This window comes from Pseudonaja textilis, chromosome Z (genome assembly GCF_049901715.1).
Source record: "Pseudonaja textilis isolate UNSWEBS1 chromosome Z, rPseTex1.2, whole genome shotgun sequence".
NCBI classification, from domain to species: Eukaryota; Metazoa; Chordata; class Lepidosauria; order Squamata; family Elapidae; genus Pseudonaja; species Pseudonaja textilis.
Genome location: NC_142008.1, coordinates 90,450,955 through 90,476,042, shown reverse-complemented (window position 1 = coordinate 90,476,042; position 25,088 = coordinate 90,450,955). Strand labels below are relative to the sequence as shown.

At 38.5% G+C, this 25,088-nt stretch overlaps 1 protein-coding gene across 3 annotated transcripts in view; it reads left to right on the top strand.

The window, feature by feature from the left end:
- Positions 1-24,338, top strand: part of STAC2 (SH3 and cysteine rich domain 2) — a 41,608-nt gene extending 17,270 nt beyond the window's left edge. The window contains exons 2-11 of one of the 3 annotated variants that reach the window (XM_087918126.1): positions 5,370-5,661; positions 6,938-7,035; positions 9,579-9,672; positions 10,375-10,487; positions 10,804-10,885; positions 11,976-12,037; positions 13,391-13,488; positions 16,199-16,250; positions 18,606-18,743; positions 21,481-24,338. In XM_087918126.1, the coding sequence (XP_087774252.1) occupies positions 5,370-5,661; positions 6,938-7,035; positions 9,579-9,672; positions 10,375-10,487; positions 10,804-10,885; positions 11,976-12,037; positions 13,391-13,488; positions 16,199-16,250; positions 18,606-18,743; positions 21,481-21,585 (1,134 nt within the window). In that variant the 3' untranslated portion in view covers positions 21,586-24,338. Of the gene's footprint in view, positions 1-5,369; positions 5,662-6,937; positions 7,036-9,578; positions 9,673-10,371; positions 10,488-10,803; positions 10,886-11,975; positions 12,038-13,390; positions 13,489-16,198; positions 16,251-18,605; positions 18,744-21,480 lie in introns of all 3 variants that reach the window. The other 2 variants (XM_087918125.1, XM_087918127.1) reach the window with 2 other exon arrangements.
- Positions 24,339-25,088: the final 750 nt, after the last annotated feature.

The following is a 25,088-nucleotide window of genomic DNA, read 5'->3' as shown; positions in this document are numbered from 1 at the left end:
CAGAAATGAATTTATTTTTCAATGTTATATATAGAATTTGACCCACAAAATTGTGATATTAGTGATATATTTTATTTTATTTCTAATATGCCTCAAGGAAAATAAATGGATGACTTGGAATGTGTAGTCCCATCTGTAGATGGACATACTCTTGAGCCCAATTCAGGATCCAAGTGGGTCTCAAACATCTTTTTACAAATAAAAACGTCTTGAGCTAAAATAGATCTTGTGCTCCTGAATTGTGTGAAATGAAGCAGCCTCTATTAGCACACTAGATTTGGAAGCCCAGTGGTATTTCTTTCGCTCCAAAGGTCCCGGCTCATCAGTAGTTAGTGGAGCTGAAACCTTTTAAGCTCAGTCTGCAGAGACAGCTGGATTCCTCCTCCCCTCCCCCCTCACTGGCTCATATAGCAAAAAGCCACAGCCAGTGAGGTGTACAGGCAAACCACATGCACATTTCCACTCTCTCACCTTGCACTTTCCCTACCCCCAGCTCTCTCCTCTATATTTCATGTTCCTTTGCTATTCCTCCCCCGCCCCCGTTTTCTCTAACAAGGCTGAATTAATTCCACCCCTTAGCCCATTTTAAAAGGCAGACCTGATTCATGCAAACTCATGGTAAATGGCAGTTCTATAAGCTCTTCTAGAATATTGTGTCTTCATGGGTGTCCCGGAATAAGGAAACAGAATATCCAAACCAGAGTAATGCATTACCCCAGACCACTATTTCTCAACCTTAGCAACTTTAAGAGGTGTGGATTTATAACACTCAGAAACCTCCAACCAGCAAACATTACTGCATTGATGAAGCCTTCCCCTGATGATTTCTAAACTATAGGGCTTAGTCTCAGGTGTGAACCTAAATACTGGCAGTTTAAAAATAAATAATAATGTGAGCACAACGGGAAAACCTTGCAGGAAATAGAACAACAAAGCAGAATCTGGTACGGGTTGCAGAATCTAACCTACTCTGTGTAATATAATAACAAGCAGATATGATGGAAGCAACTAAGGCTAAAATAGAGCAACTGTGGATCCTACATCCTCCAACATCTTTTACTTTCTCTCCATTTAACTTTGCTCCAAGCTTTTTCTGCTCTGTCAGATACACTAGCTTTTCTAAGCTGGAGTGGGTGATAGGGACTAGCCAACGTTCACACAGCAAGCTTCATGGTTGAGTGAAAAATTTAACCCAGCCAGCTGTATTCGTTGTGCCCAAATAGACTCGCTGTATTTGGCAGGTTTCTAAAAGATAATCATGTTTGGATCTAGTTATGGCTCAAAAATACTGGGAGGTAGGTTGGATTGAGAAGTTTAACATAAATCCCTAAAGAGAGTGAGAAACTTCTTCTATTCTATTGCTAAGAAAGCTACATGGATGGATTTCTCCCTAAAGTCAATGGAGATCAAATCAAATTTGGTGTTCAATACTACACCTGTCAGCCTTGTCTTTGTGAGACCCAGGTACAACCAAAGCACCTAAGAATACCCTGTATGCAACAATAAAAATGTACAAACATATCAATGTATTTTGGATATTTTAAGAAAAGAATGGTGGAGCTGGTTCTGCACAATGTACTATATCAGGGAGCAGCTGAGGGCAACCTACCATGTCCCCCAGTTTAAAGTGCAAATATCAGAAGGTGGGCAGTCATTTGGAAATCGATGCAGAAAATCTGACAAGGACTCTCCCCCATTGACAAGAAATGTAATTAAATAAATAACCAGTCATTTGCGGAATCCTTGTAATAGATTTGATTTGAGTCTCAGCTCTGTAGATTTTTCATAGTGTCATAACTGCTCTTTTCTCCTTGAAGTCATTTCTAATAAAAAATGATTATTTTTAAAGCATTTGTTAATAATGTAACTCTACAGCTTTTGCTGCAGGGCAGAAGCTGGTCCTTATTTCAAGACCTGAAATCTCCTATATATTTCTTAAGCAATTTTATTCTTGTTAATCTTACTGTCACTTTTTCTGTTCGCAGGGAGAGCTGCAAAATGTCCCTTGTCCCCTTTTCCAGTAAAAAACAAAACTCTTCTAGTTATCAGTCAACATAACACCTTTTCTTCCTTGCTTTCAGAACCAAAGATTGAGAGGAATTCTATTATATTATAATCCTTGCATTGAATGACCATACACACAACTATCAAGTTTATACGGACATAAGAATAATATGATACATCAGCAAATATTTAAATCGGTGTAAATAGTTCTTCTTTCCCCACTCCTCCTCCTATAGTTCTGAGAAACTTGCTTAGAAAAGATAGTTAATCTTTAAAATCTAGGACAAGTTAAACCCCAAACTTACTCAACAATCCTAGTTATCTTGCCATGGTTTTACAAACAGTAAATTCCTCTCCCACCTTCTTAATTCTTCTTGCACCAAACCACATTAGTGGCCTCAATTCAAATTCAGGTGGATTGTCCATTGCTCTTCCCACCACGATTTGCTTTCTCAACTGTTCTATTACCTTGGGCACTTCTTCAGCTCTTGGTTTCAGTCCTTTCTCCCACAGGCATATGACTTGATTTGTATTAAAGGATAGGTTAGGGCCTTGTTCCCCCACTCTTCTTCCCTAGAACTGAAGGTACAAGCAAGTGATTATCTATCTATCTATCTATCTATCTATCTATCTATCTATCTATCTATCTATCTATCGCCACCAACTCCAATAGAAACTAGATGGCAAAAAGGATCAGAAAGTTCTATAAAACAAAATCATACAATAGTAAATACTAAAATAATCTTAAAGGCAACACAGATGAAAACATAGCACTCCCTCCCTATCTATACAATAGTGCGTTAACCCCAGCCCTGGGACTAAACCAAAGCCAAGTTTTAAAAGCTTCCTGGAGAAGGTATTTTTCAGGTGGAAGGATGGTTTCTGCCAAAAGCCAGCTTCCTTCGTCTTGCAACATGATATTGTTTACTAGAGAGGACCTAAAACACAGCCAGACTCCAGCAGAAACAATTGGATTCTTATCTGAGGAAAACTGTTTTATCTCATCACTGTAAAACTAATTCCTTTTTCAGGCTGTTTCAATGATCTAACCAGTTCCTCTTGTTCTTTGTTTTTGGCTCCCTAGCCACTTCTTCCAGCCTTGCTCTGTTGCTGGCTGAAGCCTTGTTTGCATCTAGAAGAATCCCCCAGCTGTATCACTTGTGCCCCTCACTTCCACATCTTTATATTCCTTTTTTCCAAACATTGCTTTCCAGTCTCTGAAGTGACCTTTCCCTCCCATCAGAAAGTCACATTTCATATGTCCTTCCACTCTGTCTTCTAAAATGTTCCGAATCTCATCCAGTGATCTTATTTTCCCTTTCTTCATCTTTGCACCTTTTGCATTCCTCTGTTCTGCACCCACCCATCCAATTACAAAGTAATTACTTCCAGCATTTTGCTCTGTCTTCATTCATTTGTTTCACTTTATCACAACCTCCTGAGTCCCAATAATGTATGCTGTTGGCTATATTTATCTTGGGTTTCAGATGGTATCCTTCAGCACTTATTTAAACTGCTAAGAATTTGGCATTTATTCATTTTAAAAATTGTTTCAAGATTTAGTTGTTCCCAGATTATAACTTTCGTCATGGTTTTTCCCTAAATATAGACCCCATAACTTCCTATGGCCATATTGGTTGGGGATGATGGAAGGATTATGCCACATTGCTGGTGCTTGTCATGGGCTCCACTAACAGCAGTCCTTTTACTGCAGTAACTGGCTGGAATTATGTGGTATAGCAAAACTGGCATTCTATAAGGAGATTGGAAAATGTATTAGTAAAGGCATTCCACAGAAAAAGGTTAATGTGAGCCAGATTACAATACGTATAAGGTGGAACCGCAAAGTAAGAGGCCAAATTGCTGAGTTACTATAAAATAAAGTAGCCGGTGTATTTAACTACTAAAATTGCTAAGATATACTGAGATACAATATTATTTATCCCTGAAGCATCCTCCTTCTCTGATGTTGGCCATACTTGGTGTAAGTATAACTGCTTTACCAGCAAAATGGATTCAGCTCTCATTCGCCAGAAACAGATAGTGAAAAGTGAAATGAGGTTCCAGGCTAGCCAGCCATAAAGCTCATTCATCTCCAGGCACGCCTAGAGATTGAAGCATCTGCCATAGTCCCCTAGGCCCACATGTTAGCCAATGGGTTGCTGTTACATTGAACAGAGTTTTTCCTCCAGGCCTAGATGCGGTCGGTACCTTGAGTGCAGTTAGTCATGGCCTCTGCTCTGTATGTTCAAGGTCCTATTCTCACAAGAAGCAGGTCAGTGGAAAATTTTCCTAACAATATGTTAACTAACTTGTTCCACTGTTGACAGGCCTCTTTTCCCCAGCAGGAAAGAAAAACAGTAAAGAGAGGATGGTTCTTCTAGCACATAAATGGCCTGCAGCCTTAAACAATCTCTTCTTTGCCCTTTTCTCCTCTCTCCCTCCCCGCCACCAAAGCAGCCTGTCTTCCAAATCAGATTAAAGTAGTTTTTGCTTACTTTTTAAAATAGAAACATTTTCTTGACTCCCATGTGCCCTCCTCTAGATTATTTATTTAAGGCTTCTCCGATAAGTGTGGAATGAGGCTGAAGCTTTTCTCTTCTGTGAGGTCCTTGATGCTCTCTGAGCTTGGTTGTTTCCTTGCAGATGTTTCCTTACCAAGCTAGGTAGCATCATCAGGAATGGGGAGAAGGAGAAATGGGTTGAGTTTCTGTTTTGACTCTTCCCCTAAAGCATTACCTTCAGTTCCTTTCGAAAATTCTGCAGTGGAAATGTGATGATTGAAGGGAAAAGCAAAAATGAAGTTTACCAGCTCAGTTTGATGTAGTAGTTAAGTTACCAGCTAGAAACCAGAAGATTATGGTTTTAATCACAAAGCCGACTGGGTGATCTCATCCATCATTTTCTCTCAGCCCTAGGAAGAAGCCAAGGGCAAACTATTTCCAAAAATCTTACCGAGAAAACTACGGACTAATCCAGGCAGTTGCTAGGAGTCAACACCAGAGCCATGGTGGTGCAGTGGTTAGAATGCAGTATTACAGGCTAACTCTGGCCACAGCCAGGAGTTTAATCCTGACTGACTCAAGGTTGACTCCGCCCTCCATCCTTTTGAGGCGGGTAAAATGAAAACCCGAATTATTGATATGCTGATATTGTAAACTACTCAGGGAGTGCTATAAAGCACTATGGAGCGCTGTATAAGTCTAAGTACTATTGCTATTTGAAAGCACAAAACTCATTAAGTATATTGAATATTTCATCACTTCCATTGGATACTGAGCAAAGTTCACGGTGCTAATATATGATGTCGTCCTCCCCAGTGACTGCTGTTATTTCTTCCACTTTTCTTTCCCCTTGTCTGCTAGTTACAAAGGTTCAAACGCTCTCTGTCACTCAAGACCATCCTGCGCAGCAAGAGTGTGGAGAACTTTTTTCTGCGCTCTGGTAATGAGTTCAAGCTGCCCTCTGATGTCCTGCTCAGCCCTCCTGATTCCATGCCACCCCCGTCTCCACCCCCAGCTCCCTCCGAAGTAGAATCCTCCCCCAGAGCCCTTCACAAGTCCCTGGGGACCCTCAAGCCCATGAAGACCCACAGCTTCCAGGAACACATCTTCAAGAAACACAATCCTTGTGAAATTTGCCACCAGCTTATTGTAGGTAAGCAATTGAATGCCTTTCCCCCCCAACCTTCTGAATAATGTTTGCTAGTTCTTGCCATGTACACTCAGGAGCTGAATTTTGGTCGGTTTTTTTTTCCTATCTGGATTACTTAAACTGTAAATCCTGAGCTACTTGCCAAATCAGGATGGCCCTTCTCCCTTTCCTCAAATAGGTTTACACTTAATAAAGATTAGGCATTGATTCTAGATGAAGCTTGGAAAAATATGCATTGATGGAAGTTGGTTGTTGATGTCCCTCATCTGCTTCAGTGGAGTCCACAGAGAAAAAAAATAGAACAGCTGGACCGCAAGGAGATGCACACAGGCCTGATTTTTCTTTTTTGTTTTTTTTAAGAAGGCTTGCAACAAGCAATTGGAGGTGGGCAGAAGTCTTATAGGCCGTATACTTTGTTTTCTTTTCCTTGTTTGTATAGGTTGAAAATTGTGATGGCTATTCAGTGAAGCAGCCATGTGTTTGTCTCATGTATGACACCCTATATACCTCTTCTTTCCAACAGAGTCATTAAATGAATATGTGGACTGTTGAGTGGAGCATAGAATGCCTCAAGGCTCTCCAATTTCTCAAGGCATCCCCACCCTCTGGGGCACCTCATGCTCTCCTCGTGCCCCTCAGGGTCCCTGTGGAGTTTGAGTCTACTTCCTACCCCATCAGGCCCCAAATCCTCCTCCTTGCCCCAGCTTCACCCCACATTGTCCATCACACACATCCTTAACCCAAGCTCTGGAGCTCTTTGAAAGGTGTGACGAGTGACGCGGGATGTGGAGGAGGAGGGTATGGGGCTCGATGGGGGGAATGCGAAGGGAGGTTGGAGGGCAGTACAGCATCCCTGTGTCTGATATAAGAATGAACCATCACCAGGGCAGGGCAGTAACTGTAACTACAAGACCAGGTCATAAATAGCTTTTTGTGGGAGAGGGGAGCTAAAGTGGCCAGTTGTAAGTTGAGGACTGTCTGTAAGTGCATAGGAAAAATAACCTTGGAAATAAGGATGGTGGGGGGGGGAATCATAAGATGGTTGGATCATAATAGGCCACCCTGTAGATATGTTGAGTGGGGAGGATGGGAATCGTTATTTGCCTCATTTGAGATGAGTATATAGCCTACTCCTTGTTATCAGGCATGTATTTCTGATTTTGATTCTCTCTTCTTCCACCCCTCAATATTATTCTCACCAACACACATCTATTATCTTGGCAAAACACCTTCTTGTGTTTTGGCAATACACTCCCTTGTGTCTTGCCTTTACTTTTAGGAAACTCCAAGCAGGGCCTACGATGCAAGACATGCAAAGTGAGTGTGCATCTGTGGTGTTCAGAAGAAGTTTCTCATCAGCAGTGCCTGGGCAAGACAGTAAGTAGCTAAGCAAAGCTATGCATGGGTTAGGATGGGGAGATCCAGAGAGGGGGAGGATAGGAGAGTGGATTTTACCTACAAAGTTTTAGTGCATTTTGGATGAAGTCCTGCATCAAGAGCACTAGGAATGGATTTCATGTAAAAAATGGATTTCATGTTATTTTTAAAAAAACAAATAAGTCCTGTGGTTGTGACAATGTTCAAAAGGATCTCTCAGAACTGGGTGAATGGTCATTCAAATGATAAATATTCATTTTAAGTAAGTGTAAAGTGATCCACTTTAAGGCAAAACAGAACCCTCCCAAAATTTCAGATATTGATATGAATTACTTACTGGACAAAAGGTCTTCAGGTTATTCTGAATAGATATCTGGTCATAGCAGCTTTGCAAAAGGCATGTTCTGTGATAGGAGTGAGAACAGCCAGCATTATAATGACTGGAATATCTATATCTGGTATGTTCTATACAATGATGGTTGGACCTGGAAGAAGTGCAGGGCAAGGCAGACTAAGATAATCAGTTGTCTTTAACATTTTCCTTACATAGAAAGGCTGGAAAATGTAAGACACTTAGCTTAGAAAAAAATGACTGGTAAGGATATTTCTAAGGTATATAAAATTAAGCATTACATGGAGAAAATAGACAATATATTTTTCCCTTTCTCAAAACATTAGGCCATCTAATGAAGCAAACTTAAGCGGATATTTAAAATAGGCAAATGAAAGCATGTTTTCACTTAGCACATAATATGTGGTATTTATTACCTCATGGCATGGTGATGGCTACTAATATGAGTGGCTTTAAAGCATTAGTGAAAATGGTTGTGTTCAGATTGGCTGTTGCCTCTGGCTTGGGGACAATATGTCTCCAAACAGGTTAGGGGAACAAGGGCAGGGGAGGATATGTCTCCTTCTGCCACTTAAAAGTACTCAGAGACATCTAGATGGCCAGTGTGAAAAACAAAAAATATATATTTATTTATTTTTCACATTTCTGAACTACTGGTTCCCAACTTCCTCAGAGAGTCACTCTTAGCAATGTACAATAAAACATCAAAATAATAAAAAAAACAGTATAAACTGTAAAAAAAATGAAATATTAGAATTAAAAAAAATTGAATTAATTTTATTTAAAAAATTAAAATTTGTTAAAAATTAGTTGACAAAGGGCAAAGGAAGGCCTCTCAAAATGCTGAACTAAGATAAATTTTGGCCAATTCAAGAAAATTCCTATTATGTAAGATCAAAATTATCATATGTGACCAGGTTTGGTTTTAAAAATTGCCCCAACAAATTGTATAAAAAAATAAATCAATGAACATAAAGTAGACATAAAGCAACATGCCAAAAATATATTTTTGCAACCCTCTTTACGTACTGCTAGCTCCAGCTGTTCAGAAGTACTATTTTATAGATCATGCAAGGAAAACAACCCACTCATGTTTTTTAAAAAAATATGTTCTTCAAAATACTCTTGAAACTAATTATCTCAATTCTTTGTTACCGGATATGTATTTCTGCTTAAACTGGATAAATCACTTGATTTGTCTTACACCTTCTCCAGAATGATAGTAGATTTTAACATATTTTACTCACTTGTAATTTTTTTTCACTTAAGGACATTCTAAAAAGCACTTGGCCATTAAACATTTATCGATCCACCTTCTCTGTTTCTGTTCTTTTATATTTACCCTTAACAAATTGTAGCTTATGAAATCAAGCTTAAATGAGTTACGTTTCACTGCATGCAAACAGTTGCTAGCATTGCAGTCCTTCCTCCACGTGAACAGTAAACTACAAAAAGGAGAGGTTTGATATGCATTCTGAGAATATGGTTAAGAAAGAAAGAATGGAAAGCAGCTTTACAATATAATTTGTTTTCATTTCTGAACATTATTATGTTAAACTTTGTTTTGTTGTGCAAAAGACAAAATGAATAAACTGCAGTATTATAATACACATCTCTTGTGTTAGAGTTAATTACATTTGATTCTCTGGTTTTCTCAATATGTATTACATGTGCTTTCTGTGGCTTACTAATTGACATATTGAAGCAGAAAGTGTTGTACCATTTAAAGCCAGTTTCTATTAGCTAGTTTGCTTCTCTGTACATTTCAGATTTCACAACTTTTGTCTTATTAGATTATATTTTAATGTTTCCTTCAGGGATTTAAAAACAGTAGATGTGGGTTCCCAACAGCTCTGTGAAATCAATGTTAAATGGAGGAATTTTCTTGGTTTGAGACCAAACTTAATCTGCTATACCAGATATCTAGAAACAAAAAGTGAATCTGAGGATCACCATTTTTAGAAGCTGATGTGCAGATTTCTAGACTATTTCTTGTCCTGTTTTAATTAGCTTAAAATTTCTCTGAAGGTTAAGCATATAAAGAGAAATTAGAGTATAAACTAGTCCTTCGTAATGTTTCAAAGGTGAAACAAAGTTGCTTCCTATATTAATTCACCCTCTTCTTAGCAGCATGGCAGAGGGTCAAGCACATAATAGCCAGTGAAATATTCTTCTGTACTTTGTTCCTCAGCAGGCAACCTCTTTCCGCCGTAATCTTAGTTCTCCTCTGCTGCTACATGAACCACAGCCCCAACCAGCCCCAGCCAAGGAATCTCCTCCTGCGGGTAAGAACTTGGCCATTTCTAAACTCTGAAAAGTAAAATTTCTGGCAGAAATTCAATCACAGAAAATGGATGGTGAGGTGCGCCCAGACTGCTGATTCCTAGAACTGCCAGCTCAGACTTTCCAAGGGATGGGTTCAAGATGATGGACATGCATGTGCAGTGCATGTAAAAAAAAAAGGGGGGGGGGATTTCATAGTTGTCACCTTCTGATACCCAACCTCTAAATTGCCTCTGCTGCCTCCCAGCCCTCAATGGATATTCAGGGGTAAGAAAGAATACAGAAGAAGCAGTGAGAAAATGCAGGAGAGTTATATATGGAAGATGATTATGGTGCTGGGATCATCAAGTAAAATGCCATGATTGAGGCAGGACAATTGCATGGAGGTGGCGGGGAAGTTCATTTTGGAATTCAAAGGCCTCCCAAATCCAATTTAGCAAATATTCTTTATCAGGGAACCAAGTAGAAGAATTTGACTGGTCAAATCTGTCCTTCCAGATTGTAACTAGAAAGCATGGTGGGTTAATCTGGCTGATGAGGACAGATTCGCTCATTGCACAAGGAATTTTACAAATCATCCAGGATAGCATATGCTAATCAAAGTATAGAATAATAGAATAAAGTGACCCTGCTTATGACAGCTTCCTTTGCTTCTCCTTTGTGCATGACAATCCAATTCTAAAATGTATCTGGTTTACCAGCAGGCCCCAGTGGAAAGGTAGATCCCGTTTATGAGACTTTGCGCTACGGCACTTCACTGGCCTACATGAATCGCTCCAGCTTCAGCAGCACCTCAGAATCCCCCACCAAGAGCCTGGTATAGTCCCTAAATTCAAAGATTTCATTTTGGTAACATTAACAGGTCCCTGATGAACACGCTGGGGTTGAGGGAAACCTATTTGTGAAATCTAGAGGGAGATAGTGCAAAAAATATTATTGGAAATGGATATATGTAAAAAAAAGATAGGAAGAAAGATTGAAACTATGAGTAAATCAAGAAAGTGGTACACGTTTCTTTCATTGGTACTCATTCTATAAAGAGTCGAGATCAATTTGAGGGAATGTATAACCAGAGCAGATAGCAACATTCAGTCAACCTTGGCTGATCTCAGAGAGGCATTTATTTCTTCCAGAATGAGAAGGAGGAACCAGTTCAGAACACAGAAGGCTCATCAGCAAGTGGACCAACAGCAGAGGAAAATATGACCGATAATGGTAAGTAAAATTCCCATTTCCACTTACAATGTAACATATGTAAAATAACCTATTTTGTTAACCATGCCCAAAACTTACCTTCATCCCGCCACATATATATGCATATGTATCCACATATCCACATGAAAGGAGGAATGGTTCAGCCTGCATCAATGCAGTCACACATCTCTCTTACTCCCTCGTTTTCTCTCTCTCTCTCTCTCTCTGTCTTTGTCTCTCTTGCTCTGTCTCTTTCTCTCATTCCTCCATCTCCAGTTCTGCAAAATGCACAAAATTAGGTGGAAAAGATCTATGGGACAAAAGCTCAGCTTTGGTCTTGATCTACCCCCTTGTTTGTTTTCTTTTCCTTTCCTATGTGTAATTTCTACACAGAATTATTGTGTAATTCTGAATTTCCATGGAAATGTGAATCCCTTTCTTTTGGTCTATTCTGGGATGGAAATAAAATTCACACCAGAAGTCACTGGAGATATCCAAGTGGCTTTACTAAAGGCAAGAAATATTGCTCTTTTTAATTCTGTCTTCTTTCACATATTGTATATTTTGTTTTAAATGATTAAATCCTGGCTTACTGTTTGGAAGCTGATAGTCAATCTCAAAAAAGAAAACATTCTCTTTCAAAAATTGTTCTAATGCAAATTCACCTCTTGCCTTCCACATAAATTATACTGTGGAAGGCAAGACTGGTTTGGAGGTTAAGGCTTATCACTTTGAAAGCCTTCAGTCCCCAGTGTTTTGCTAAAGGTGAGGCCGAGGCTATTTTGGAATCCTAACCCCCCAAAAATCCATGTACAGACACTCCTCTAATTTCAGCAAAGACCATTTAATTAAAATGTCTTCTCAAGGCTAGATCTCTCAAAAGGGGTTGCAAAAATCCCTAGTCTTTGCAATCTGAGGAACATCATTTTGCCCAGATTTTATGCCAGTGACTGTTTCTCTCGATCTCTGTTTCTTAGTGAATTTTGAGAATCTGTTGTCATCTCCGATGTTGGATTGCATCCTTCTCTGGAAAAAAGAAAACAAGAATATATATGTTTTGTTGCATAATGGAATGATGAGCCTTAATATGTTCTGTCTTTTTTTCTTTCAGTTTTCTCAGTGGCCACAGAAGGTGAGAACCCTGTATTGGAGGAAAAGAACTCTGGACAACAGGTAGAAAATTTGCCCATTTTATTTCAAGATTGAGAAAAAGCAGAGATTACCCAAAAAATGTAGGATCTAACAATTTGAGAAAAAAATGGCTTCATGAACTAGCTCCTTCCTCAGATTTTTCTTTCTATAGAAAGAGGGAAGAAGGAAGGAAGGAAGGAAGGAAGGAAGGAAGGAAGGAAGGAAGGAAGGAAGGAAGGAAGGAAATGAGAGAAATTGCAAACAATAATATATTTTTATTTAATTATATTTGGCTTTTATTCCTTTTTAAAATTCAAGAGCCAAAAATACTGTTTAGTACAGTACTTCAATTTTAAAAGTAGAGTTGCATGGAGCAACATGCCACAATTTTCCTTTTTTAAATAAACCCACTCAATTGCTTTCTTTTGTGGGATAATTATTTAACACTCCAACACAGAAATTCTCTAACTCTTTCTCGTCTTGTCAAATTGTAATTATTTAGTGGTGGTCCACTATTATAAACTTCCTTAGTGAGTCATGAGGAGACAGACATTTTATATGTGTGTAGAATTTCTTAAAGAAAATGTAATGAGGGACAATGAGAATGACTGGCAAAATAACTCCTGCTAGACACAATTACAGGAAATGTGTTTAGTTTTGGAAAATGAAGACTGAGAAGGTTATGACTGCATTATTTGGAGAGATTTTATCCAGAAGAAGGCCATAACCTGTTCTCTGTCAGGAAGACAGATTTGTTTGAAAGTTAAGAACATTTCTTGACAGCATTGGGTTCAATTTCTTAAGGATATTTGCTAAGCATGTTTGGACAGTGTGAGTCAGATATTTGTCATCAATGCTTTAATCTGGGTTTTCATATTGAGTGGGAGCTGAATTCAGTGGCTCAAATGCCACCCCCCATGATTCTGTGAACAATTTAAAGTTCAGAGCTCTGCTTTTTAAGGAAACCAAGTGGCATATGTCTGATTGTTTTTCCTCAGAGAAAGTTGTGAAAAATACAGCCAAGTAAAACAATCGATTTCGGGATGGATAGAATGGCTGGAAAAAGGCCCTTGTCAGCTTAGTGCTGATACTTTCACACAGCTTTACTTTGGGGCTGGCTTCTGCCCTATTCCTGACCCACTTCACTCAACTTTCCCTTTCACAAATTCTTTCCAACGAACTTTCACCATCTATAGCATGGAAAGTAGCAAGTTCTGGTAATCATAAGATCTTTGTCTGTCTGTCCCATAATAGCATTTTGCAGAAGCTGTAAAATGTAGGAACACTTTGCATCAAATGGTATTTTGCTGTTTACTTCAGGCTAGATCCCTAAAGATTACACCATGTGTCTAAAGACTGCAGTGTTTCTTCTTGGTTCTTTTTTTTTTCCAATAGCTATCTCAAGGCTCTACACGCAAAGAGGTCTCACCCATGTATTCTTACGTTGCTTTGTATAAGTTTCTGCCTCAGGAGAACAATGATCTGCCACTGAAGTAAGTACGCCCTTGTTCTCAGATATCCAGTCTAGAAATCCGTAGCATGTGCTAGGCATAAAGTAGACTTAGAATAACTTTATTGTCACTTTGAATGTACACTAATCAGTATACATTGAAGTGAAATTTCATTGCATTCAACTCTCAAAGGGTCTCCACTTCTAATATACATTACATAAACATGACAAAATAAATAACACTGAGTAAAAACACGGTCTGGTTTTGATGTGCACATGTACACGGAGAGAGAATCCTGCAAGTTTACCAGACGGATGGCATAGGATGGCAAAGCTGTTACAGAATCTGGTAGTCCTGCTAGAAATACTTCAAACCCTCCTCCCAGAGCAGATGGAAACAGATCATGAAGTGGGGTCTCTTACAATGCTTTGAGTTCTAAGCACATAGTGCTTATAAGCAGCATCCTGAATAACAGGAAGTGAGTTTCCTATAATCTTCTTGGCTGCCCTTACCACTCTCTATATGGACTTTCTATCTAAGGCATTGTTGCCCCCAAACCAAGCAGTGATGCAGTTTGTTAAAGCGCTCTCAATCGTGCCTCTGTAAAAAGTGGCCAGGACAGAAGAAGAAAGATGTGCTCTCCTCATCCGACGCAGGAAATGCAGGTGCTGGTTTACACACTTCACTAAGGATGACATGTGGAGAGACCAATTAAGATTGTTAGTTATCTGCACCCCAAAATGTGTAATACTGTTAACCACCTCTATAGTTGTATCCTTGATACTGAGTGGAGTATGATTGTGCTGACTTTCTAAAATCTACAAAGATCTCCTTTGTTTTATTAACATTTAGAACCAGGTTACTTTTATTGCACCAGTCCACCAGAACCTTCACTTCTTTCCTATATGCATCTTCATTGTCGTTCCAGATAAGACCCACCACTGCCGTGTCATCCACATACCTCACAATATGACATGTAACAGATTTGGCACAGCAGTTGTGGATCATCAGGCTGAACACTATCAGACTCCAGACACAGCCCGGTGGGGAATCTATACTCAAGGAGATGGAGTTGGAGACTTTTCTTCCAACTCACACAAACTGGGTCCTGTCAGTAAGGAAATCCAGTATCCAATTACATAAAGGAGTATTAAAATCTAATAGGCTCAGTTTGTTTACCAAATGCTGAGGAATGATTGTGTTGAACGCCAAACTACAATAAACAGTAATTGCACATGACTATTCTTCTCTTCCAGGTGTGCCAAGCTAAGATGGAGCACATAAAAATGTGCATCATCTATAGAGTGGTTATTCCGATAGGCAAGCTGTGATGTGTCAAATGTAGGGAGAAACTATGAAACCATAAAATCCTTTACCAATCTCTCAAAACAAACACTTCATCATAATGAAGTGAGTGCAATGACGGTAATCATTAAGGAATGTGATGATAGTGTTTTGGGGCACTGGTACAATGATGGCAGTCTTAAAACATAATAGAACCATGGCCTGACCCAACAAGAGGTTGAAGATGTCTGAGACAACAGTGGCCAGCTGGTCAGCACACTCTTTAAGTACTCTCCCAGGGATGTTATCAGGACCAGCAGATTTTTGAGTATTGACTTTCCAAAGGACCTTCCGAACAGCAGTTGTATCAAACCTAAGTGCCTGCTCATCAGGGAGGGAAAACAGCCTTCCTTGCTGGAACATTGTGGCTCAAACTGTCCTCAAAACATATTTAGCTTGTTTAGAGAATCGGTGTCACCCTTATATGTCAGGGAAGCTGTCTTATAGTTAGGAATGATCCAAATACCTTGCCACATGAGTCTCAGATCCATAGGAAGAAGTTTTGTACTTTCTGACTATAGCCCGCTTTGCTGTTTTTATAGCATGTCTCAAATCAGCTCTTGATATTCTAAGTGCTGCCACATCACCTGATTTGAAAGCGATGTTTCTCACCTTCAATATGGCATGGACCTCCTGTGACATCCAAGGTTCCTCATTTGCTCATATGACAAAAGTCTTAAGAACACTGACATGCTCCATACACTTTTGCATATAAGCAGACACAGTAGAAGCATATTCATTCACATTAGTATGTTGTCCATTTGTTGCAGACTCTTTAAATATGTTCCAATTAGTGCACTCAAAGCAATCTTGTAGAGCTTCCATAGCTTCTGCTGGCCACACTCTCACTTATTTTCTAATTGGTCTCTCTCTGATTAACAAAGGCCTACATGCTGGCATAAGCATTACAGAGAGATGATCTGAAGAGCCAAAACGAGGGCGAGAGGCAGCCTTAAATGCTTTCTCAATGTTAGAGTAAGCTAAGTCCAGGATGTTTCCACCCCTAGTGGCAAAGTCCACATATTGATGGAAATTAGGGAGGACTGCTTTCAAGTTAGTATAATTGAAATCCCCTGTCAAAATGCAAACTGCTTCCGGTGGATAGTTTGCAAGTCATTGCTTGTGCTATAAAGAGAACTCAGGACTTCATTCTTGTTGGCACTGGGTGGGAAATCCAATGCCAAAGGTAATCAGTTCTTGTACTGTGGAGACCTTGCTGATGGAGCGTAAAGAAGGTACCACTCAAGATTAAGGCTGTAGTTGCTGGTGGGACACCTGCTAGTAATGACTCATGTACTTCTAGTAGGGCATTCTTTATTTTGCCCAGTGATTTTATACTGTGGCATTCCCTACATCTCACTACCCAAAAGTCAGCTGGAGATAAACTAGAATTTGTCTGTCCCTGCAGGCCAGGAGACCGAATCATGCTGATAGATGATTCTAATGAAGATTGGTGGAAGGTGAGCAGAATATTGTGGCAGAACACAGAGATCTGAACATATACTGTATTTCCCATATGCAAATAAAATACACAGTTCAACTTCTTATAGGAACAAGTGCCACCACATGTGTTTGACCAATTGATTGACTGATAGATCAATTGATTTTTTTTTAACCTGCTGTTCATTCAGAAGCCCAAGGCAGCTTATGCAGCACTCCTCTCCTAGGTTTCCCCCACAACAACAACAACTCCATGAGGTAGGTTGAATTGGGAGAGAAGGACTGGGCCAAAGTCATCCAGTGAGCTTCATAGCTTACCAGGTAGTTGAACCAGGGACTCCTTTATCTTGGGCCAGCATCTTAACCATTGTACTACAATGGTGACATCCTCTGCTCTGTCTGAAAAGTTCTGTCTTCGGAAGTTTCCTGAAGGGACAGGATCCTAAAATATGAGCGAGGGGTGGGGGGAGGAAATGTTAGCCCATTGTGATTGAAGGCTTCATTTCTGAGGAGATGGGTGATTCAGAAATATGATAGATAGATAGATAGATAGATAGATAGATAGATAGATAGATAGATAGATAGATAGATAGATAGATAGATAGTCATTAAAAATATTCCAACTGGAAGTCTGCAGGTACAGAAGACCAGGTTTTCAATACCTAGGCATTCTAAAGTGGAGATTCTATCACTATCATTGGATAAATTAATTATAAACAATAATATGCTTCTTTGGATCTAATTTCCTCAACCCAAGATAGCCTATGCTTATCTAAAATACTGGAACGAGCCCTGTATGGTACGCAGGCCAGTGCTCCAGATTCTTTGAAAGATATGGTTCAGTTTCTGATCACATCTGCCAATTACTTCAGAACCTGGAGGTGTAATCTATCTGGTCCTAGTGATTTGAAATCATCTCAGATAGATAGAAATTATCTTACCATGATCTTGCTTATTTTGATTTACATTCCAATCTGCATTTTGCAGTGTTTTTTTTTAATAGAGTGTTTTTTTCCTTTTGTGTAAAGAGAGAGAGAGAAATAGTAGTTCTGCTTTCTCCCTGCTGCTTGCCACATTCTTGCCATCTTCTCCCATTAATGGACCAAATGTTTCCTTTACTTTTTTCTTGTTTTTTACATGAAAAAGCTTTTTTGTTGTTATTTTTGACTTTTGTTTTAAGCTTTAATTCATGTTAGTTTTAGTTTTCCTGACTTCATCTTTGCAGATTCGACTATTTGCTGATATTGTGCCTAAGTTATGTGCCCATTTTTTAATTTTATTTAAATATTTTATCCCTTTTGTATTTCAGTTTATCAGAAAATTCTTTGTGCAGCCATGCTAGTTCCTTTTAAGATAATCTTATTTTTCTTCTTCATTGGAATTGTGCTAGACTGGGCTTTTATAATCTCACTTTTCAAAGTTTCCCAAGCCTCTGGGATTGTTTTCTCCCTCAGGATTCTCATCCATGAAATCCTTCTCAAGTTTTAAGTTACTGAAATCATATTTTTAACATTCCAAAATGAATCTTTGAGAAGTCCTTTGAATTAAAAGGAGAAAACTAACAAAGCACGCTGGGCTCTAGTCAGATTACTTATTCCTTGATGTTACTCCTATCATCCTGCCCATGACCATCTGCTTAGAATCAAAGAATGTAGAATGTTGATCTTGAAAAATTTTGGAAGCCCTTGATATACAGCCAAGTTTTCTAACCAATCATTCTAAAAATACCATATATTGGGACCAAAATTCACAATGGTGACACTGTTTGGATCATCTGGGAGATGCAGTACCAGTACCAACAAATTAGGAAAATACAAGTTGGGGAGAACTGATTTTGAGAAAGAAGGTGATAAAGCTCCAAAATAAAGCCTTAACCAAACAGTAAGGATGGTTCCCCTTATTGCGTAAAAGCAAGTATAATGGCAAATGTTTTACTTGATTCAGATACTTATTTCTGACTAGAGAAACTTCTACTTTGCCTTTATAAAAACCTCCTCCCAGGTGCTTTCTAACCATAACATGCAATAAAAATTTCAAAACAATAAACCCATTACAAAAAGTAAAAGTATAATTACATAGTGAAAAATCCAGTAGAAATCTGATGAAATCAGTACTTTCCTTTATTGCCTGTTGAAGAAAACTAGCAAATATATCACTATGCATGTATTTACCATAAAGCAGAACAATTCTCTAGGACCAGTTTTGCTTTCTATGGCTCCTATTTAAAATCCAGATAATTACAGGTCTCAGTTTATAATTTTTAATTTAAAAGGCCAAGTTTCTATGCCTGCTGATGAGCAAGATATAAAAGTATAACATAAATACTATCATAAACTTTTATGCTATAGCGATGACATTTTTGTTTTGCAATTTAGGGGAAGATGGGAGACCGCATTGGCTTTTTCCCAGCCAATTTTGTCCAGCGAGTTCGCCCGGGTGAAACTGTCTGGAGATGCTGCAGGACTTTTTGTGGCAATAAAGAACAGGGACAGCTGAGCCTTAAAGAAAACCAGGTAGGCATGTATGCCCCCCAAATATAGACGTGGTCAAGTAAGGCCTCTAGCCTCTTTTTCACAAAGCCCACCTGTGTCCAGTCAGTTCAAGTTTGGAAAGATACGCCCTGCCTCTTGGCCAGCACTTACATGAGCTTGAAGTGAAAATAAAATGGGGTCATCCAAGAAGAACTAAAATGCAGCTTTGGTCCACTCATAAATGTTCTGTAGGCTTTGTGGGAAAAAGGTTCCCTCTCCCTGAAGTAAAAGGTAATTTAAAATAAAAGGAATCAAACATGATTCTAGGAAATTTAGAGACAAGTTTTAAGCAGCCAAATAAATAAATAAATAAATAGCTTGATTGGCTTGCTTTCAAATCTAACCTGTTTTCCTGGTATTGCCTATTGAATTCAAATACCAGGTTGAACCTAAAAAGAACTGTATTTTTCTTCAGTTTTTGTAACCTGATGGACATTGTTTTGCTAGGATAATCTTTATCCTTTGCTTCTTTATATTCTTGTAAGCTTTTGCTTGTGTTATCTGTTGATAGCATGTAGTGATTTTGTTTTCTGTCAGACTCTTGGAATTATCTTTTATTATTCCAAGAATTAGAGGCTTGTACAGTGACTCACCCCTCATAGCAGGCATCCAAAATATTTAAACTTTAGCATTCTTATTTGTGCTTGAACTGAAAAGTCTTAATTTTACTTCTTCTTGTGGTCCAGGTTAAGCTTTTCTGATGATCCAGCTTTCACAGCCGTATGTCACAACTGGAAAGCCATGGTTCTGATAATATGTACCATTGTTGTCAGTGTAATTTAACATTTAAAATGATTATCACATAATTACATAATGTGTCAGTACTACCAGTTCTCAAAGTTCTATATTTAGGAGCAAATATCTGTGCTTCATATTATGGTGATGAATTTGACATGAAGGTTGTATACAATTTTGTATAATACTATTGCACGCAAGCTGAACTGCAGCTGAGGAGGACCTAGTTTCTGTATTGCTGAAGAACTAAAATCTTGGAGCTAAGTAAGGCACTGGAGACATTTTGCTGAGTGAGAACTTTTCATTGAATCATTATGTAATTCAAGTAGCAATGCTTCTTTGACACTTTCAGATGGACTATATTTCAGATGGACTATAATTCAGCAAAATAAAATTACCCAGAGATTGTACAAAGACACATTCTAGCTTTTGCCCTTCAGTTGAGTCAGGACAAGAAGACTCAGATTTCCAGTGGTCATTATAGCTTTATAACAGGTTAGGAAAAACAGCTGATAGAGAGAGATGACTAATATATTCCCATACAGAATTTAATAATATTGGAGATGAGCTATATATAAAGGCCCTTGGTCTTTAAAGCCTTTTGTCCTTAGTCTCCTCCTCTAGTGATTTTAATAGAAAACCATGGAATTAACTTTGCAGCCAATGAATTTTCCATTTGGGCATTCCAAAGTCCTTCCCTCTTGAACATACAAAATAAATTCAGCATCTCCTTGCAGCCATGTTATTCTGCCAGCCTGATGCTCCTGCATCCACGGTCAGTGTGCAGGATTTCAGCCAATCTGAATTCTTTGGTTCATTTTAATAGGTCTTAACCAAACAAAGTTATGCTGAGGCAGTAAGGAAGGACTGGATGCTACAAATAATGGAAGAAAGGAGCTTAAGGCAGTTTGGATGCCAAACAAAGGAGAGCCAGTACGATAGTGTAGAGTAGGAGAGGCAAGCCAAGGTGAAAAATATTGGAACACAGGACTAATTCTAATATTAAGAAACTCAGACAGTTGCTTAGGGCAGTTTATTTGGAGTTTCCATTGAATATGCTTCATTTATTATTTTTTATTATTGGATGAGTCATACAGAAATATATCTAGAAATGTATTTTGTTGGGAGGCGGATTCTCAGCCATTGGCATTAAAGTTTTGGTATTAAAGTTTTGTTCTCTAATACGTGGAAGCCTATACAGAGGGCTGAAAAACCGTGTAACTAACTAACAGCATTAACAGCATAAACCCAAAGGAAAGTTAAGTTTAAACTTCATGTAAGAGGCACTGTGGTATCTCATAAAATTTAATCCAGAATTAGGGGATCCGGTCTCTTCTCTTTATTACAGCAGTGGGGCTGTATATAAAAGAATATCAAATACATTTTCCTCCTTTGTTTTGGAACCAGTCTCTTACTCTTCATTTTTTTTCCAAACATACATTGCTATAGTATGAGGTTTAGATATGTCATGTGCACTACATCTCTTTCTTTTTCTTGAATAGTCTCTCAGTTATTATAGGCACTGATCAGGAAAGAAAGGTTTTGGTTATGTTTATGTCTGTTGTATATACCACTCTTTAGCTGCCACTTGAAATTTTGGATAATTAATGAGACATGATATGGCTTGTAGGATGAGTTGTACAAGCTGCCAAAGGCTACTAGATAGTTTTACTAAAAGTTTGTAGCCTTTATGGTTTAAAAAGTGCAACTTCTTGGCCAGAACCTTTTGTTTATGAAAAATGATTTTTAAAATGCCCATGAGAAGCATGAGTTTTGGAAGTGACTGAGTAACACTGAGCTAAAACTTGATTTTTTAAAAAATGCCTCCAAAACACATAAACAAGGCAGTAAGGAATACTTATTTACTACTCCATACTTTAAATGTCACATTGTAGAGTTCATAATACATGTACATCTAGCAGCTTCTTTTCTGTCTTTTAATAACATTTAGGATTCTCCCTACACCTTCTTCTGATTTTTCTAGATCTGTGTTGGTGTGGGAAAGACTAAAGAGAATGAAGGTTTCATCAAGGTGACAAGTGGCAAAAAACGTGGGCTGGTGCCTGCTGATACTCTGACAGAAATTTGAAGATGAAAGATGAAGAGCAAGATGAGAGAAGTATACACTAAAAAGAGGATGTCGGCAAGGGGAGCGAAGCTGCCTTGGGTTCCTGCAGGCTACCCCATATTGGAGCACCTGGGTAATAATTACTGTTTCACGGAATCTTCCCACTGGATCTCGCAAGCAGCTTTTGTGGAAAGGATGAAAGGAGGCTTGAGGGGGAACTGATAGGAGCACCACTTGCTGTGTATCTTTATCCATGTGGGGCTGGAAATTCACTCCTGTTTGACTTAGTTTCTCGTCACATTCACTGCAGTCTCTGTAAAGGTATTTTGGTGAAGAGCTCTCTGTGTTGTGAGTGTGAGGGAGATTCCCTCTGCTGTAATTCACACCCTGTCTTCTTGTCTTTGGACCCTGACAATAGATGCCAATTAATAATTAACCAGCCTTAACTTATTGGGAGGGATCTATCTTAGTGTAAGGCTCTCGACCCCCTCCCATTTTCAGAAAATCCCCAACAATGCTGTTTTGCATGCAAGCTATCCATGGAAATGCAAAGCCCTTCTCTGACTAAGAAGACAATGTGGTCTGTTGGTTTCTGTGTTAGTTTTATTTCTCTGTACTTGTGTGACTGCTCACAATTGGTATCACCTTCTGTCAAAAAGATGATGTGGCCAGGCACCTATATATAGCCTTTTATTGGTCACATACGGATGAGTCTTACTTCGGAGCCCCTTCTGCTTAATTTTGAGGAGGCAAAGTAGTTTGCAGTTCTGTTGTCCCCTTTCCTGGGTCCTGGGGAAATCATACAACTATGTTTGCTCCTCAGTGTGTAGTGGCTGACCCACCATATAACTGATAGCAGCATTGATAATTTCTCAGGGACCTTCCTTAGCCAGACGCTTTTCTGAACTAGACAGAAAATATTACTGCTTTGCTCATAGAAGTTCAAAGATCCTGGTTACTCCAGATTTCCTTGTTTCCCAGCATGCTTTCAGCTATGTGATTTGCAGATATATTTTTATAAAAAACAAAGGAAAAAGGAAATAGAGAGAGAAAGAAAGTCTATGATTTGAAAAGTTATTTAATATGATATTTGCATAGACATCCCTAGTATGACATCCCTAGTATGACATCCCTAGTATGGCATTTTTCTGACTTGATCTGCTGGTTAAGAAGAGATGCCTTGTTAGATCGTATATTTCTAGGGCCAGTTGGAATATATAATGGGCCATGTATGAGATATTGGCCTGTGAAAGATAGCTCACATGAAATACTTCTGTAAGTGAGCTAGACTATTGATCACCATTTATCCAATAGTATATATAACAAATCCAGTACACTACTGAATACATTCAAACATGATGTACATGCATGGCTCATTTACTTAGGTTAAGCACTTACCGGTATTTTCTTATACTGCATAAACAAACCGGGAAACAGTTCTTTCCTAGGTTTTATACTGTGACTCTAACCTATTAGTATCTTAGTAATGGGTATTCCTTTGCTTCCCCCAAAACTCCAGAAATATATTTTCTTTATACTTTAAATTGCCCAAATAGTATACAAAATATACAGTTAAATTTTTAATTCATCAAGTATTTTCAAAACAAGACTTGGTGATTTGGTAATGATCAATACACAGTACACTCATGATATTGAGTAAATGTTTTCTATTTTGTTTTTTGGAGTAGAAATACATTTTCTTGCTTCCTTCTATAAAGACTATTAGTGAGTACTTTTATTAACCTAATGCTAAAATCTATATCATAAAAGCCATCCACGCACTATCCATGGCAGGGGAGTCAAACTCATGTTGTCACGGCGGCATCACATGACATATCAGAACTTCCTCCCTTTGCTAAACTGAAAGTGGGCGTGGCCAGCACATGGCACATTCTCCCGTGGGCCGGGAGTTTGACAGCTCTGATGAACCCTGGTGAAAGGGTGCTGTTAACAACGAACAAATCCTGTTTGCTACCACAAGTGCAAAATATAGGCATATGCACGATGCAACACAGGAAACAAATGATGTATCAGAAAGATTTGGTCAAATGTGCAAACTGTATCTGAAACCATGTCATTACTCAGCAACAGGGACCAAAAAAATAAATAAATCATGTAATGAAGAAATTGCCACAAGGAAGAATAGCTGATTCAGGAGTAGCATATGATGTTGCATATAGAGACTTTTAGACTCCTCCGTATTAAGCTATCTCTCACATTCTGATGATCATTTAGTCATGCACTATATAGAAACTCAACTGCAGTTTTCTTTTCATCAATTAGCTCCTTAGCAGTCAAATCCATCTTCTCATGGAAGAAGTGGTTAGCAGGCTACTCAGTTCCGTCTCAAAAATCAATTGGTATTTCTGTTTTACTTGAGATCAGAGTATTGTTCCAAGCATTTCCATATCATAAAGTCATCACTATATTGGCCTGATTCACATCTGTATCATGGAATTTCTGCAAAACTAAGCAATGACTTGCAAATATGATGACCAGATTCCATAACCCAGGAAGTTTATATCATTAGAAATGCTTTCAGCAAATGAGTTAGGCATCAGTTGCCAAAAATTAAGCATAATGAAATAAAATAATGTAAATGCATGTATGAGTCAGACTCCAGCTTGGGAAAATTTATTGCTTGTAGAGCTGATATAAAGACAAGGATTAGAATGTATTTAAATGTCAGTGTCACCAAGTGAAAGCTGTAGAGAAAAAAGAATATTTGTTGGACAATATGTGTATGGCACAATAAATCTTCCACCCACACAGACTCATTTATATTGCCTTTTCTGGGTCAGGACCATAAAAACAGATGATACAAGCAACAACAGATTAACAACAGTCCAATTTTCCAAAATAAATAATGCTTAGATGGAGACCAACAATAGGAAAAACTATTTGGAAGATGGATTTCCCATTCTTAGTATTGTTCTGCATAGTTATGTTTGCACTATTTTTGAATTAGTGTTGAATGGACCTTTTCCACTTTTTATGCACTAATTTGGGATTATCTCAAGATAACCAAGCACTTGCTGAGTGTTTAGCCATTGTCTCAGTAAACATGCAAATTTTCAACATGCACAGCAGAATTCTTGAGGATTTTGCTTGGTTGTCAGGATTAAAATAGATCCATAATCTTATGATCCTCATGTCAAGAGTGCTAGGAAGGAAGTATATAGAACATAATATGAAATCTTCCAGCTGGAGGATTTAGGTTCCCTACTGCACTAACTCATGTAGCAGATGTAATGTCCTCATTGGTTACCCTTTATTCTCCTTTAAAGGTTTTACTCAGTATATTGGAATTAACTGGAGCATATTGAACCACATGATGTTTATTTCTTTTCTAGTGAAAAATGATATAATTACCTCTCAGTAAAGAACATCATTCTTGAAAATATCCCTGGTGGGGCTATAAAATCGATTAGAAAAATGGAAAATGGGAGGAGGAAGAACATATGGCCAGATACTACTGACCCTACTTGATTAGTAACCCTAATGAATGAGGCAATACAGAGGTG